Source organism: Atractosteus spatula, chromosome 8 (assembly GCF_055471065.1).
Source record: "Atractosteus spatula isolate fAtrSpa1 chromosome 8, fAtrSpa1.hap1, whole genome shotgun sequence".
Lineage (NCBI taxonomy): Eukaryota > Metazoa > Chordata > Actinopteri > Semionotiformes > Lepisosteidae > Atractosteus > Atractosteus spatula.
This window is the reverse complement of record NC_142713.1, coordinates 911,848-925,051: the sequence shown is the minus strand read 5'-3', so window position 1 is coordinate 925,051 and position 13,204 is coordinate 911,848. Positions and strand designations below refer to the sequence as shown.

General features: G+C 56.2%; 1 protein-coding gene across 1 annotated transcript; it reads right to left on the bottom strand.

The window, feature by feature from the left end:
* Nucleotides 1–549: 549 nt before the first annotated feature.
* dnaaf3l (dynein axonemal assembly factor 3 like) lies at nt 550–9,335 on the bottom strand. Its single transcript, XM_088923553.1, has 10 exons — nt 9,254–9,335; nt 8,956–9,068; nt 8,754–8,847; nt 5,826–6,247; nt 4,201–4,323; nt 3,954–4,076; nt 3,111–3,279; nt 2,345–2,459; nt 1,754–1,828; nt 550–703 (listed from the first exon to the last, which is right to left on the bottom strand). The coding sequence occupies exons 1-10, from the start codon at nt 9,333–9,335 to the stop codon at nt 550–552; spliced, it is 1,470 nt and encodes a 489-aa protein (XP_088779679.1).
* Nucleotides 9,336–13,204: the final 3,869 nt, after the last annotated feature.

Sequence of the window (13,204 nt, the reverse complement as noted above, 5' to 3'; positions counted from 1 at the left end):
AGAGCGAGAGTGAGACGAGGGAGGGAGTGAGACAAGGGAGATGAGGGAATGAAGGAGAGAGATGAGCGAGGGAGTGAGACGAGGGAGAGAGAGAGATGAGAGAGAGAGGGGGAGAGAGGGGAGAGAGAGGAGAGAGAGAGAGAGGAGAGAGAGAGGGGAGAGAGAGAGAGAGGAGAGAGAGAGAGAGGTACAGCTGTTGCCCATGGGGAAGGTGTGGATGGGGAAATCCAGGGTCTTCATTGCTAGGGGCAGTAGGCATACGATACCCACCCTCGCTCACTACAACAGCAGGCGAGAAATGACCCTTTCCAACAGGCAGGTCTGGGTTTGCTCATCTGCTGGCAGGTGGCAGGAGGGAGGAGCAGCCGCCTGGTGTCAACACACACTGCACACGCACTCATCGCCCACTTGGATCCCAGTGGCGCTGTAACTCAACTGACAGACTACCAGTTCCAGTCCGAGTCTGTGTCAACACGTGCCAGGGAACAAGGGGGGAACCACCTGGGGCGTCCCCCCTCGTTTGCGTCCAAGTCCAGCAGGCGACTGACATCACATCCTGCGCGCAGGCTCGGGGTCACGGAGGCGGAACGTGGCGATGACATCACTCTTCTCCCCCGCCGCCTCAAACCCCGCCTCCCTGGCGATGTCAGCCACCCGCTCGGCGAATCCTGTCTCCTGCTCCCTGGACAGGTCCAAGATGTACCTGAGGGGGGGGAGGGGAGGAGGGTTAGACCATGACACCTGAAGTGACAGAGCTTGCTTGGTTGAGTGACTGCAACTATTCTTCTGCAGGGACCACTGCTCGCTGGTCGCTCACTGACTGCTACAACACTTGCACTTCAAGAGACTGAACCCATCCTTCCGTTTTTATAACCAGTTCTTCCAATTCAGGGTCCTGTCCCAGCACGATGGGGTACACCCTGGACGGGATGCTAGCCGATCTCGGGGACACACACAGACACAAACACGCGCAGCAGGGTCAATTCTCCCCGACGCCAGTTCACCTCCCAGCATGTCTCTGGACTGTGGAAGGAGACCCACACTAATACAGGGAGAACATACAGACTCCACACAGACAGCACCCCAGGAACTGAACCCAGGGCCCCCGAGCTGTGAGGCGACAGTTTAACGCCACAAGCCTTGCTGTCCTCCCTCCTGATCGAACATGGAGATGTACACCTGCTGAAAGAGAACGGTTACTTTTTGGGCCTGAGGCGAAGTACGTCTCGCAGCAACACAGAATTTCCGCGGGGGTGGGGGGGGGAGTCAGTTTCGGTCCTGCTGGGCTCCTCCCGTTTGTTAAAACGTTCGGCCAAGGACTCTGCCGAACGCGCTCTTCCCAGAACAAACCGCTTCGGCCTGACTCCCTTGTTCGCGGGGCGCGGGGCCAGGCTGGATCAAACCGAGCCGGTCCTTGAACGATGAGTCCTGTCAGCCCGAGCGCGAGACACACAGATGGCCACCGTGATATTTTTAGCGGAGCAGAGAGACGTGAATTTTTCATGCACACCAGGCCGTGAATAATTCAGCAAGCAGCTGTTTACATTCTATGGGCCATTAGGAAAGTGACAGGTCGTGCTGAACACGCTGTGAGAGGCCCGTGGGGAGGCAGGGGGGCTCTGCAGGGCCCCAGCGCCCTCCCCCATCACTGCACAGGGGCCGCCGCGGAGACGGGGGTCCCAGATTGCGGACGGCCCGGTATGGGACAGCACCAGAGCAGTGCAGGGAGACCTAGAGCTCGGTCTGGACTTACTTGGCCAGCTCCACGACCAGGCTGGCCCCCGGAGCTGCGATCGGCCTCAGCGTCGCCCCCAGCTGGTGCACCATGCTGTGACACAGACACAGAGACGGGCGTGAAGGTCTGGCTCGCCCCCGAGCTCCCGCCACACTCACCCCTCCGAGCCGGAGCGCGGCGGTCCGACATCTTTCACACTCGGCGACACGGACAGATCGTGAGGAACTTCATCATGCAATCCCTAAACACTCATCTGACTCAGGGGTACAGGGGAGCAGGAGTCTATCCCAGCAAGCAACGGGCACAAGACAGGGTACACCTGGACTGGACACCAGTCCATCACAGGACACACACACTCACACCAGGGCCAGTCCATCACAGGACACACACAGACACACACACACTCATACCAGGGCCAATTTTCCCAGAAGACAATTAACCCACCAGCATGTCTCTGAACAGTGGGAAGAAACCGGAGCACCCGGAGGAAACCCACGTGAACACAAGGAGAACATGCAGACTCCACACAGACAGCACCCAGGTCTGGAATTGATCCCAGAGCCCCAGGGCTCCAGCGCCATGAGGCTGAGGGCAGCCAGAGCCACAGACCTGCAGGAGCAGCAGATGATGTGAAACCTCTGTCTGAAGCTCTGCTTCTCGTGCAGCCTGGACACGCTGTCCACTGGCAGGAAAGTGACCTTCACTCTGTCCAGGAGCAGCAGGGCTGGGGCAGAGAGAGAGAGAGGGCATTAACACACAACACAGTGACAGTAACAACAAGAACAGGAGACACACAGTCTGTACAGACACAGCAGGGCTGGAGCAGAGACACACAACACAGTGACAGTAACAACAAGAACAGGAGACACACAGTCTGTACAGACACAGCAGGGCTGGAGCAGAGACACACAACACAGTGACAGAAACAACAAGAACAGGAGACACACAGTCAGTACAGACACAGCAGGGCTGGAGCAGAGACACACAACACAGAGACAGAAACAAGAAGAACAGGAGACACACAGTCTGTACAGACACAGCAGGGCTGGAGCAGAGACACACAACACAGCGACAGAAACAACAAGAACAGGAGACACACAGTCTGTACAGACAGCAGGGCTGGAGCAGAGACACAACACAGTGACAGTAACGACAAGAACAGGAGACACACAGTCTGTACAGACACAGCAGGGCTGGAGCAGAGACACACAACACACTGACAGTAACAAGAAGAACAGGAGACACACAGTCTGTACAGACAGCAGGGCTGGAGAAGAGACACACAACACAGCGACAGTAACAGTAAGAAAGGGGTAACACAGACTCTGTCCAGTATACAACAACAACACAGTCAGAGGTGTCCCCAGCGGCTCACCGTAGTCAGGAGTTTTCCGACTGGCTCCGTGACCGGTTGAAGATTCCTCACCTTCCATGGTACCATCTCGTTGTGCAACACTGGTGTGATCATCAGGGTCACAGACACTCCTAGAGGCCAGAGCCTGGAATAGGGTCTGTACTGTGTGATAGGACACGTCCTGAGCTGTCTGGAGAGGGGGCAAGACAAACACACTGACTGGACACTCCAGTACACTAACACTGCACTGAGAGAGAGAGGGGTTAATACAGACACACTGACTGGACACTCCAGTACATTAACACTGCACTGAGAGAGAGAGAGGGGTTAATACAGACACACTGACTGGACACTCCAGTACACTAACACTGCACTGAGAGAGAGAGAGAGGGGTTAATACAGACACACTGACTGGACACTCCAGTACATTAACACTGCACTGAGAGAGAGAGGTTTTCATACACACACACTGACTGGACACTCCAGTACATGAACACTGCACTGAGAGAGAGAGGGGTTAATACACACACACTGACTGGACACTCCAGTACATTAACACTGCACTGAGAGAGAGAGGGGTTAATACACACACACTGACTGGACACTCCAGTACACTAACACTGCACTGAGAGAGAGAGGGGTTCATACACACACACTGACTGGACACTCCAGTACATTAACACTGCACTGAGAGAGAGAGGGGTTAATACACACACACTGGACGCTCCAGTACATGAACACTGCACTGAGAGAGAGAGAGGGGTTAATACAGACACACTGACTGGACACTCCAGGACATTAACACTAACTACATTAACGACAGTACAATACAAGACGTAGCCACTAGATCACAGCCACGCTGACCTTGGTGTGCTGTCCATTGAATGTTTTGAGCAGTGAGGGCTCGTCAGTCTGGATGCCGAAGGAGATGTAGGGACTGGTCACAATGTCACCCCAGTATCCCCGCACTGGAACACGGTCTCCCTTCTGAGGAGCAGGAAAGGAAAGAGAGAGAGAGAAAGAGGTTGAAATAGACAACTGACACAGCGACATTTTCAGTCACGAGAGAGAAACAAGAGAGGGGAAGTGAGCGCCGATGAAGGCGACCGACATGTCTGAAGACTCTGCCCGACGCCAGGCTGCGGTTGGCCGACTCGTAGATCCCCTCTCTCATCTCGAAGGCCACTCCCTGCTCCCTCCAGCGCACGTACTGCTGCTTACTGATGAGGGAGGCCTGGGACACAACAGAGCACAAGACAGATTACTTCCAGGAGGAGACCGCCAGGCCACAGTCTGATCACAGTCTGATCACAGCCCCAGTGGCGGGGCTGGGGTTACAGCCGTGTCAGTAAGAGTGACTCTATATGAGCCCGCAGTCACGGCCCCAGCGGCGGGGCTGGGGTTACAGCCGTGTCAGTAAGAGTGACTCTATATGAGCCCGCAGTCACGGCCCCAGCGGCGGGGCTGGGGTTACAGCCGTGTCAGTAAGAGTGACTCTATATGAGCCCGCAGTCACGGCCCCAGCGGCGGGGCTGGGGTTACAGCCGTGTCAGTAAGAGTGACTCTATATGAGCCCGCAGTCACGGCCCCAGCGGCGGGGCTGGGGTTACAGCCGTGTCAGTAAGAGTGACTCTATATGAGCCCGCAGTCACGGCCCCAGCGGCGGGGCTGGGGTTACAGCCGTGTCAGTAAGAGTGACTCTATATGAGCCCGCAGTCACGGCCCCAGCGGCGGGGCTGGGGTTACAGCCGTGTCAGTAAGAGTGACTCTATATGAGCCCGCAGTCACGGCCCCAGCGGCGGGGCTGGGGTTACAGCCGTGTCAGTAAGAGTGACTCTATATGAGCCCGCAGTCACGGCCCCAGCGGCGGGGCTGGGGTTACAGCCGTGTCAGTAAGAGTGACTCTATATGAGCCCGCAGTCACGGCCCCAGCGGCGGGGCTGGGGTTACAGCCGTGTCAGTAAGAGTGACTCTAGATGAGCCCGCAGTCACGGCCCCAGCGGCGGGGCTGGGGTTACAGCCGTGTCAGTAAGAGTGACTCTATATGAGCCCGCAGTCACGGCCCCAGCGGCGGGGCTGGGGTTACAGCCGTGTCAGTAAGAGTGACTCTATATGAGCCCGCAGTCACGGCCCCAGCGGCGGGGCTGGGGTTACAGCCGTGTCAGTAAGAGTGACTCTATATGAGCCCGCAGTCACGGCCCCAGCGGCGGGGCTGGGGTTACAGCCGTGTCAGTAAGAGTGACTCTATATGAGCCCGCAGTCACGGCCCCAGCGGCGGGGCTGGGGTTACAGCCGTGTCAGTAAGAGTGACTCTATATGAGCCCGCAGTCACGGCCCCAGCGGCGGGGCTGGGGTTACAGCCGTGTCAGTAAGAGTGACTCTATATGAGCCCGCAGTCACGGCCCCAGCGGCGGGGCTGGGGTTACAGCCGTGTCAGTAAGAGTGACTCTAGATGAGCCCGCAGTCACGGCCCCAGCGGCGGGGCTGGGGTTACAGCCGTGTCAGTAAGAGTGACTCTAGATGAGCCCGCAGTCACGGCCCCAGCGGCGGGGCTGGGGTTACAGCCGTGTCAGTAAGAGTGACTCTATATGAGCCCGCAGTCACGGCCCCAGCGGCGGGGCTGGGGTTACAGCCGTGTCAGTAAGAGTGACTCTATATGAGCCCGCAGTCACGGCCCCAGTGGCGGGGCTGGGGTTACAGCTGTGTACCCCAGAGGGCAGTGTCGTCCGATCTCACCCCCTTGTGGTGCAGCTTCAGCGCGAGGTCCCAGTCGAAGGCCCCCTTCCGGGAGTCGTAGCGGCTGCCCAGGTGCTGCCTGACCCGAGCGTCCCACAGCCGGTCCACGGCGAAGCTGGACGAGCCCCTCCAGAACTGGCACACGCCCTCCAGCTGGTCACGCTCCTTGTACTGGGGGGGACACGGAGGCCGAGGGGCCGGGTGAGAGGCGGGCGGGGAGCTCGCCAGGCCGGCGGACGGGGGGGGCGGGGCCATGCAGACCTTCAGGGCGGTGATGTCCACGTTGGGCAGCAGGGTCCTCGGTCCCGTCTCCATCCCCGTCAGGAAGTGAATCAGATCGGTGCTCCTCTCACTCAGGTACTGAGCTGTCTGACTGCGAACCAGACTGTTGCCATACAGCTCCAGGAACAGCTCTACCTTCTCTGAGAGAGAGAGAGAGAGAGGGGTTAATACACAGACACTCCTAGAGGCCAGAGCCTGGAATAGGGTCTGTACTGTGTGATAGGACACGTCCTGAGCTGTCTGGAGAGGGGGCAAGACAAACACACTGACTGGACACTCCAGTACATGAACACTGCACTGAGAGAGAGAGGGGTTCATACACACACACTGACTGGACACTCCAGTACATTAACACTGCACTGAGAGAGAGAGGGGTTCATACACACACACTGACTGGACACTCCAGTACATGAACACTGCACTGAGAGAGAGAGGGGTTCATACAGACACACTGACTGGACACTCCAGTACATTAACACTGCACTGAGAGAGAGAGGGGTTAATACACACACACTGACTGGACACTCCAGCACATTAACACTGCACTGAGAGAGAGAGGGGTTAATACAGACACACTGACTGGACACTCCAGCACATTAACACTGCACTGAGAGAGAGAGGGGTTAATACAGACACACTGACTGCACACTCCAGTACATTAACACTGCACTGAGAGAGAGAGGGGTTAATACACACACTGACTGGACACTCCAGTACATTAACACTGCACTGAGAGAGAGAGGGGTTAATACAGACACACTGACTGGACACTCCAGTACATTAACACTGCACTGAGAGAGAGAGGGGTTAATACAGACACACTGACTGGACACTCCAGTACATTAACACTGCACTGAGAGAGAGAGGGGTTAATACAGACACACTGACTGGACACTCCAGTACATTAACACTGCACTGAGAGAGAGAGGGGTTCATACACACACACTGACTGGACACTCCAGTACATTAACACTGCACTGAGAGAGAGAGGGGTTAATACAGACACACTGACTGGACACTCCAGTACATTAACACTGCACTGAGAGAGAGAGGGGTTAATACAGACACACTGACTGGACACTCCAGTACATTAACACTGCACTGAGAGAGAGAGGGGTTCATACAGACACACTGACTGGACACTCCAGTACATTAACACTGCACTGAGAGAGAGAGAGGTGTTCATACAGACACACTGACTGGACACTCCAGTACATTAACACTGCACTGAGAGAGAGAGGGGTTAATACAGACACACTGACTGGACACTCCAGTACATGAACACTGCACTGAGAGAGAGAGGGGTTAATACAGACACACTGACTGGACACTCCAGGACATTAACACTGCACTGAGAGAGAGAGGGGTTCATACAGACACACTGACTGGACACTCCAGTACATTAACACTGCACTGAGAGAGAGAGGGGTTAATACACACACACTGACTGGACACTCCAGTACATTAACACTGCACTGAGAGAGAGAGGGGTTAATACACACACACTGACTGGACACTCCAGTACATGAACACTGCACTGAGAGAGAGAGGGGTTAATACAGACACACTGACTGGACACTCCAGTACATTAACACTGCACTGATAAGACCAGTGATCTCTGGACTGTAGGGGTACATTGTGACCCAGACTGGACCGGCAATCTCTGGACTGTAGGGGTACAGTGTGACCCAGCCTGGACCAGTGATCTCTGGACTGTAGGGTTACATTGTGACCCAGACCGGACCGGCGGTCTCTGGACTGTGGGGGTACAGTGTGACCCAGACCGGACCGGCGGTCTCTGGACTGTGGGGGTACAGTGTGACCCAGACTGGACCGGTGATCTCTGGACTGTGGGGGTACAGTGTGACCCAGACTGGACCGGTGATCTCTGGACTGTGGGGGTACAGTGTGACCCAGACTGGACCGGTGGTCTCTGGACTGTGGGGGTACAGTGTGACCCAGACTGGACCGGTGGTCTCTGGACTGTAGGGGTACAGTGTGACCCAGCCTGGACCGGTGATCTCTGGACTGTAGGGGTACAGTGTGACCCAGACTGGACCGGTGGTCTCTGGACTGTGGGGGTACAGTGTGACCCAGACTGGACCGGCCATCTCTGGACCGTGGGGGTACAGTGTGACCCAGACTGGACCGGCCATCTCTGGACCGTAGGGGTACAGTGTGACCCAGACTGGACCGGCCATCTCTGGACCGTAGGGGTACAGTGTGACCCAGACTGGACCGGCGATCTCTGGACCGTAGGGGTACAGTGTGACCCAGACTGGACCGGAGATCTCTGGACTGTAGGGGTACAGTGTGACCCAGACTGGACCGGCCATCTCTGGACTGTGGGGGTACAGTGTGACCCAGACTGGACCGGCGATCTCTGGACTGTGGGGGTACAGTGTGACCCAGACTGGACCGGCGATCTCTGGACTGTAGGGTTACAGTGTGACCCAGACTGGACCGGCGATCTCTGGACTGTAGGGGTACAGTGTGACCCAGACTGGACCGGTGATCTCTGGACTGTAGGGGTACAGTGTGACCAGACTGGACCGGTGGTCTCTGGACTGTGGGGGTACAGTGTGACCCAGACTGGACCGGTGGTCTCTGGACTGTGGGGGTACAGTGTGAGAGTATTAGCCATACCTTGCAGGCCCATCCTACTGGGCGGCTCCAGAGCCAGCGAGAGCAGGAGGAGGTGCCGGGCGATCAGCTCCAGACTGTTCTCTACAACATAGAACTGGAGACCAGGGAGAGGGAGAGGGAGACGTGACCACAGGGCTCTGTGAACTGGGCCTGAGCTGTGTTTGTGGCCACAGATTTGTTCTCGATGTCACCCGCCACTCACATGCAGCGCCGGGCCGCCCGCCCGCCCGGCCACGGTCTTCAGGAGGTGTCGCAGGTCCCCGCTGCCCATCAGCAGGATGCTGACCTCAGCCTGCTGTCCGAAGGCCCCGGGCGCTGGGAGGGAGAGGGAGAGGGAGAGGGGGAGAGTTGGGGGACCGGAGCCACCGACATGACAGCAGGGAGACAGACAGCGGAGCCAGCAAGGAGCCGGAAAGAGAGAGAGAGGATCCAGTAGAGGGAGAGGGAGAGAGGGAGAGAGGGAGAGGGAGAGGGAGAGGGACAGGAAGTGTGTCTCTCACCAGTGTCTATGAGGTCCAGAGCTGGACTGAGGCCCCACCAGGTAATACAGCCAGCGCCCTCTACTGGACTGCCTGCAGACATGCTGACAGCAAACAAAACAAAACAGAGAATCATACAGTGTCCCAGTGTCAGTGACAATGTATGATTCTCTGTTTTGTGTCCACAGCGACACTGTCCCAGACACTAGAAGGTTATTCAGGGACAGAGCTGTGTCCACAGTGACACTGTCCCAGACACTAGAAGGTTATTCAGGGACAGAGCTGTGTCCACAGTGACACTGTCCCAGACACTAGAAGGTTATTCAGTGTCAGAGCTGTGTCCACAGTGACACTGTCCCAGACACTAGAAGGTTATTCAGTGTCAGAGCTGTGTCCACAGTGACACTGTCCCAGACACTAGAAGGTTATTCAGTGTCAGAGCTGTGTCCACAGTGACACTGTCCCAGACACTAGAAGGTTATTCAGTGTCAGAGCTGTGTCCACAGTGTCCACTAGAGTAGAAACACTCAAAGCTTTATCTCTCACACACACACACCTGTGTCCCTTACACTGCCTCCCATCAGCTCACATTGAATTTCTTTTAAGTTTTATTCCATTATAAAAACTATATGTACAAACTACGCTTATATATATATTTCTATTATAAACCATTATATTGTAACGCAACGGGGGCTCAGGCGGGCGCCCTTGCCGCATCTGGTCGGCCCAAAGTATAGGTGGCTCGAACCCGGGACTTCCGCGTCTCTCTGCAGCGACCTAGCCCCGTGAGCTAAAGAGAGATCTCTCTCCAGCCCAGTAGCTGTAGTCCTGCTATCATAGGGAAGGGCGGTGACGTCACCTGCTCTGGTACGCCGGCTCTTACACAGTACCTGACGGCCGTAAGCGTTACACTCTCCCCCGCTTAAATCGCCGTCCCCGGCGAAGGGCTATCCCACCCCGCTTCTGACACCAATGTAACGCAACGGGGGCTCAGGCAGGCGCCCTTGCCGCATCTGGTCGGCCCAAAGTATAGGTGGCTCGAACCCGGGACTTCCGCGTCTCTCTGCAGCGACCCAGCCCCGTGAGCTAAAGAGAGATCTCTCTCCAGCCCAGTAGCTGTAGTCCTGCTATCATAGGGAAGGGCGGTGACGTCACCTGCTCTGGTACGCCGGCTCTTACACAGTACCTGACGGCCATAAGCGTTACACTCTCCCCCGCTTAAATCGCCGTCCCCGGCGAAGGGCTATCCCATCCCACTTCTGACACCAATGTAACGCAACGGGGGCTCAGGCGGGCGCCCTTGCCGCATCAGGTCGGCCCCACACCGTCCGGGGCTCGAACCCGGGACTTCCGCGTCTCTCTGCAGCGACCTAGCCCCGTGAGCTAAAGAGAGATCTCTCTCCAGCCCAGTAGCTGTAGTCCTGCTATCATAGGGAAGGGCGGTGACGTCACCTGCTCTGGTACGCCGGCTCTTACACAGTACCTGACGGCCGTAAGCGTTACAATATCTTAATTGTATCATCTGCTTCTGCGATGGGTTTTGTTTAAATCACTTGTTCCCCTCTTTGTGCGTCTCCTCCACAGGGCTGGCATTAACTTGCGATTTACCAGTAAATAACACGCAATAAAACTTCAGCAAAACTCCACACCACACCTCAGGTCAGTGGATGAAAGCGGGCTGTGCGTGGCACCGGCGTGACTGAAATTAGCCACATACATGGCTGCAGGAAAAATATCACACAAACCCCAAACCTGTTGTTACTCTGGCCACACAGAGAGTTTGGACTTCATTTCACCGACAAACATTAAAAAAAAAAAGCTTCATACAAAATTCACAGGAACACCAGCACGGCCCCACCTCTCCCACGTACAGAGGGGCTTTCAGTCCGGCGAAAATTAACTACAAACACAAAGTCACGAATAAAAACACTAGAAATGACCGCTCACCTGTCGACTCGCTTGTCTTGCGCCCAACGCTAGAGTTAGCGTCTCGCTGCCTGGCAACAACAGGGGGCTTATACTTCCTGAGTGAGGGCGTGACGGGCACGGAGATCGACCAATCATCGTCAAGAATGGGCGAATGCCACGGAACCGGATGGAAATCGCGTTCATAGGAGCGCGGAGATGGGCGGGCTCTGAGGGTCAGCGAAGGTGTGTTACCGTAATTTCAGGAGAAGGGACGCATCTGTAGTGAACTTGAGTCTCAGGGTCTCAAGACTGGCCACAAGGAGGCACTACTGCGCGCTGGAGTTTTTAGTCAAGCAATCCGTCACTTTTTCTAACTGCTTTATTCATTCAGCACGGGGGTCCAGCGTCCATCCCAGCAGGCAAAGGGTTGAAGGTGGGGTACACCCTGGACGCCAGTCCATCACAGGACACACACACCAGGGCCAGTCCATCACAGGACACACACACTCACACTCACACTCACACCAGGGCCAGTCCATCACAGGACACACACACACCAGGGCCAGTCCATCACAGGACACACACACTCACACTCACACTCACACCAGGGCCAGTCCATCACAGGACACACACACACACCAGGGCCAGTCCATCACAGGACACACACACACACTCACACCAGGGCCAGTCCATCACAGGACACACGCAGACAGGGGCCAGTTTTCACAGAAGTCAGTGAACCCACCAGTGTGTCTGTGGACTGCGGGACCAATCCAGCACCATGCTGCCCATTTCTAGTGTCATGTTTTCCTTAAATCCAAGATTCCTGCCCACCACCGCCTGCACAAAGAGATGGTCTTCATTGTTGAAAGGGCTATAGTTTTTGGGGTGCTGTAAAATGTCCTTAGTTAAATGTCACATCTGTGCTCCCAGGCCAGTCTCTATAGCCCACTCTCCTAATCCTGCTCTCCTGTCTGTCCCCCCCGAGCCCGTCCACACTCTAGGGGTGACAGGGCTTCTCCTGCTGAGCCCCCAAGCTCTGGAGCTGTATCCCCAAGGATATCAGAGAGTCTCCTTCTCGAAACTGCTTCTAATCCAGACTCAGCACCTTCTTCTTCAGAAGAGTCTTTGCTGAACTGGTTCTGTTCTTCCTCCCTCTGCTCCTCCTGCACCCACGGCCCCCGTCTCCTCTCCTCCCACCGTGTCGTCTCATCCTGCTCATCTCCTGTATGTTTTTATCGTTGTTGTCGACATTCTGTAAAGCGCTTAGAGAAGCCACCTTTAAAGGCGCTATATAAAATAAAGTTTATTAGTATTATTATGATAGTCCAGCTCTTTCAACAGAGCAAGAGTAAGTCTCCCCTCTGTGTAGTACATATTATTATATGGATGTCTGAGATTGATGACAGGATATTATACAGTAATACTACTATTTGAGATGCCAAGTGCTCTATGAATCAGCTCTTGGTCCACACATGCAGTAAGGCTGCAGGAGGGTGGTCGCTGTGCAGCTCACAGCCGGATGGTGTCTCCAAGGAGACGTGGTCGGACCGCAAGCCCCTTCTCTTGAGGGCGCTCCGGCTCTTCCCCGTTCCGCCTGATTTTCCTGCGCCTGCCTCCTGTTCCAGCCCCTCCCTTTCAAAGCCAGACGCTCCCCCCAGTCTGGGCTCGGCTCTGGGAGACGGGCGCCGGGAGGCCCGCCTACCCGCGAGCCCAGGAGGGGCTTCACCCCGGCGTCCTGACCGTCTGGGTCCGGGGCTGGGGGCGCCTGGCCCCGGTACCCCTTTAATTCCCCCGACCCCTCGCCTGATCCCACTCCGGCTTTTAACTTTGTCTCCTGGCTCTGGACTTCTGCTCCCCCTCTGGGTTTCCCTACGGACTGTCGCCCGGACCACGCCCCCCCCCAGACACCAGCGCACCCTGTTCTTCTCCCAGCCCCACTCCCAGTCCCTCTGGATTCTGCCGTGTGCAGAGGGTCCCGATCGACGAGCTCACGCTGTGCTGGCTGACAGGACAGAGCGTCGTGCAGGAGACAGAGGGAATAAACAGAGGCAGCAGCTCCTG

Bases quoted from the DNA above. Each gene is read 5' to 3' on its own strand.
- dnaaf3l (XM_088923553.1), bottom strand. From the start codon at position 9,335: ATGTCTGCAGGCAGTCCAGTAGAGGGCGCTGGCTGTATTACCTGGTGG. The intron at 4,324-5,825 runs GTGAGATCGGAC...GTTGTGTCCCAG, and splicing joins TGAAGCTGCACCACAAGGGG to GCCTCCCTCATCAGTAAGCA. The intron at 2,460-3,110 runs GTGAGCCGCTGG...TCTCTGCCCCAG, and splicing joins TCGGAAAACTCCTGACTACG to CCCTGCTGCTCCTGGACAGA.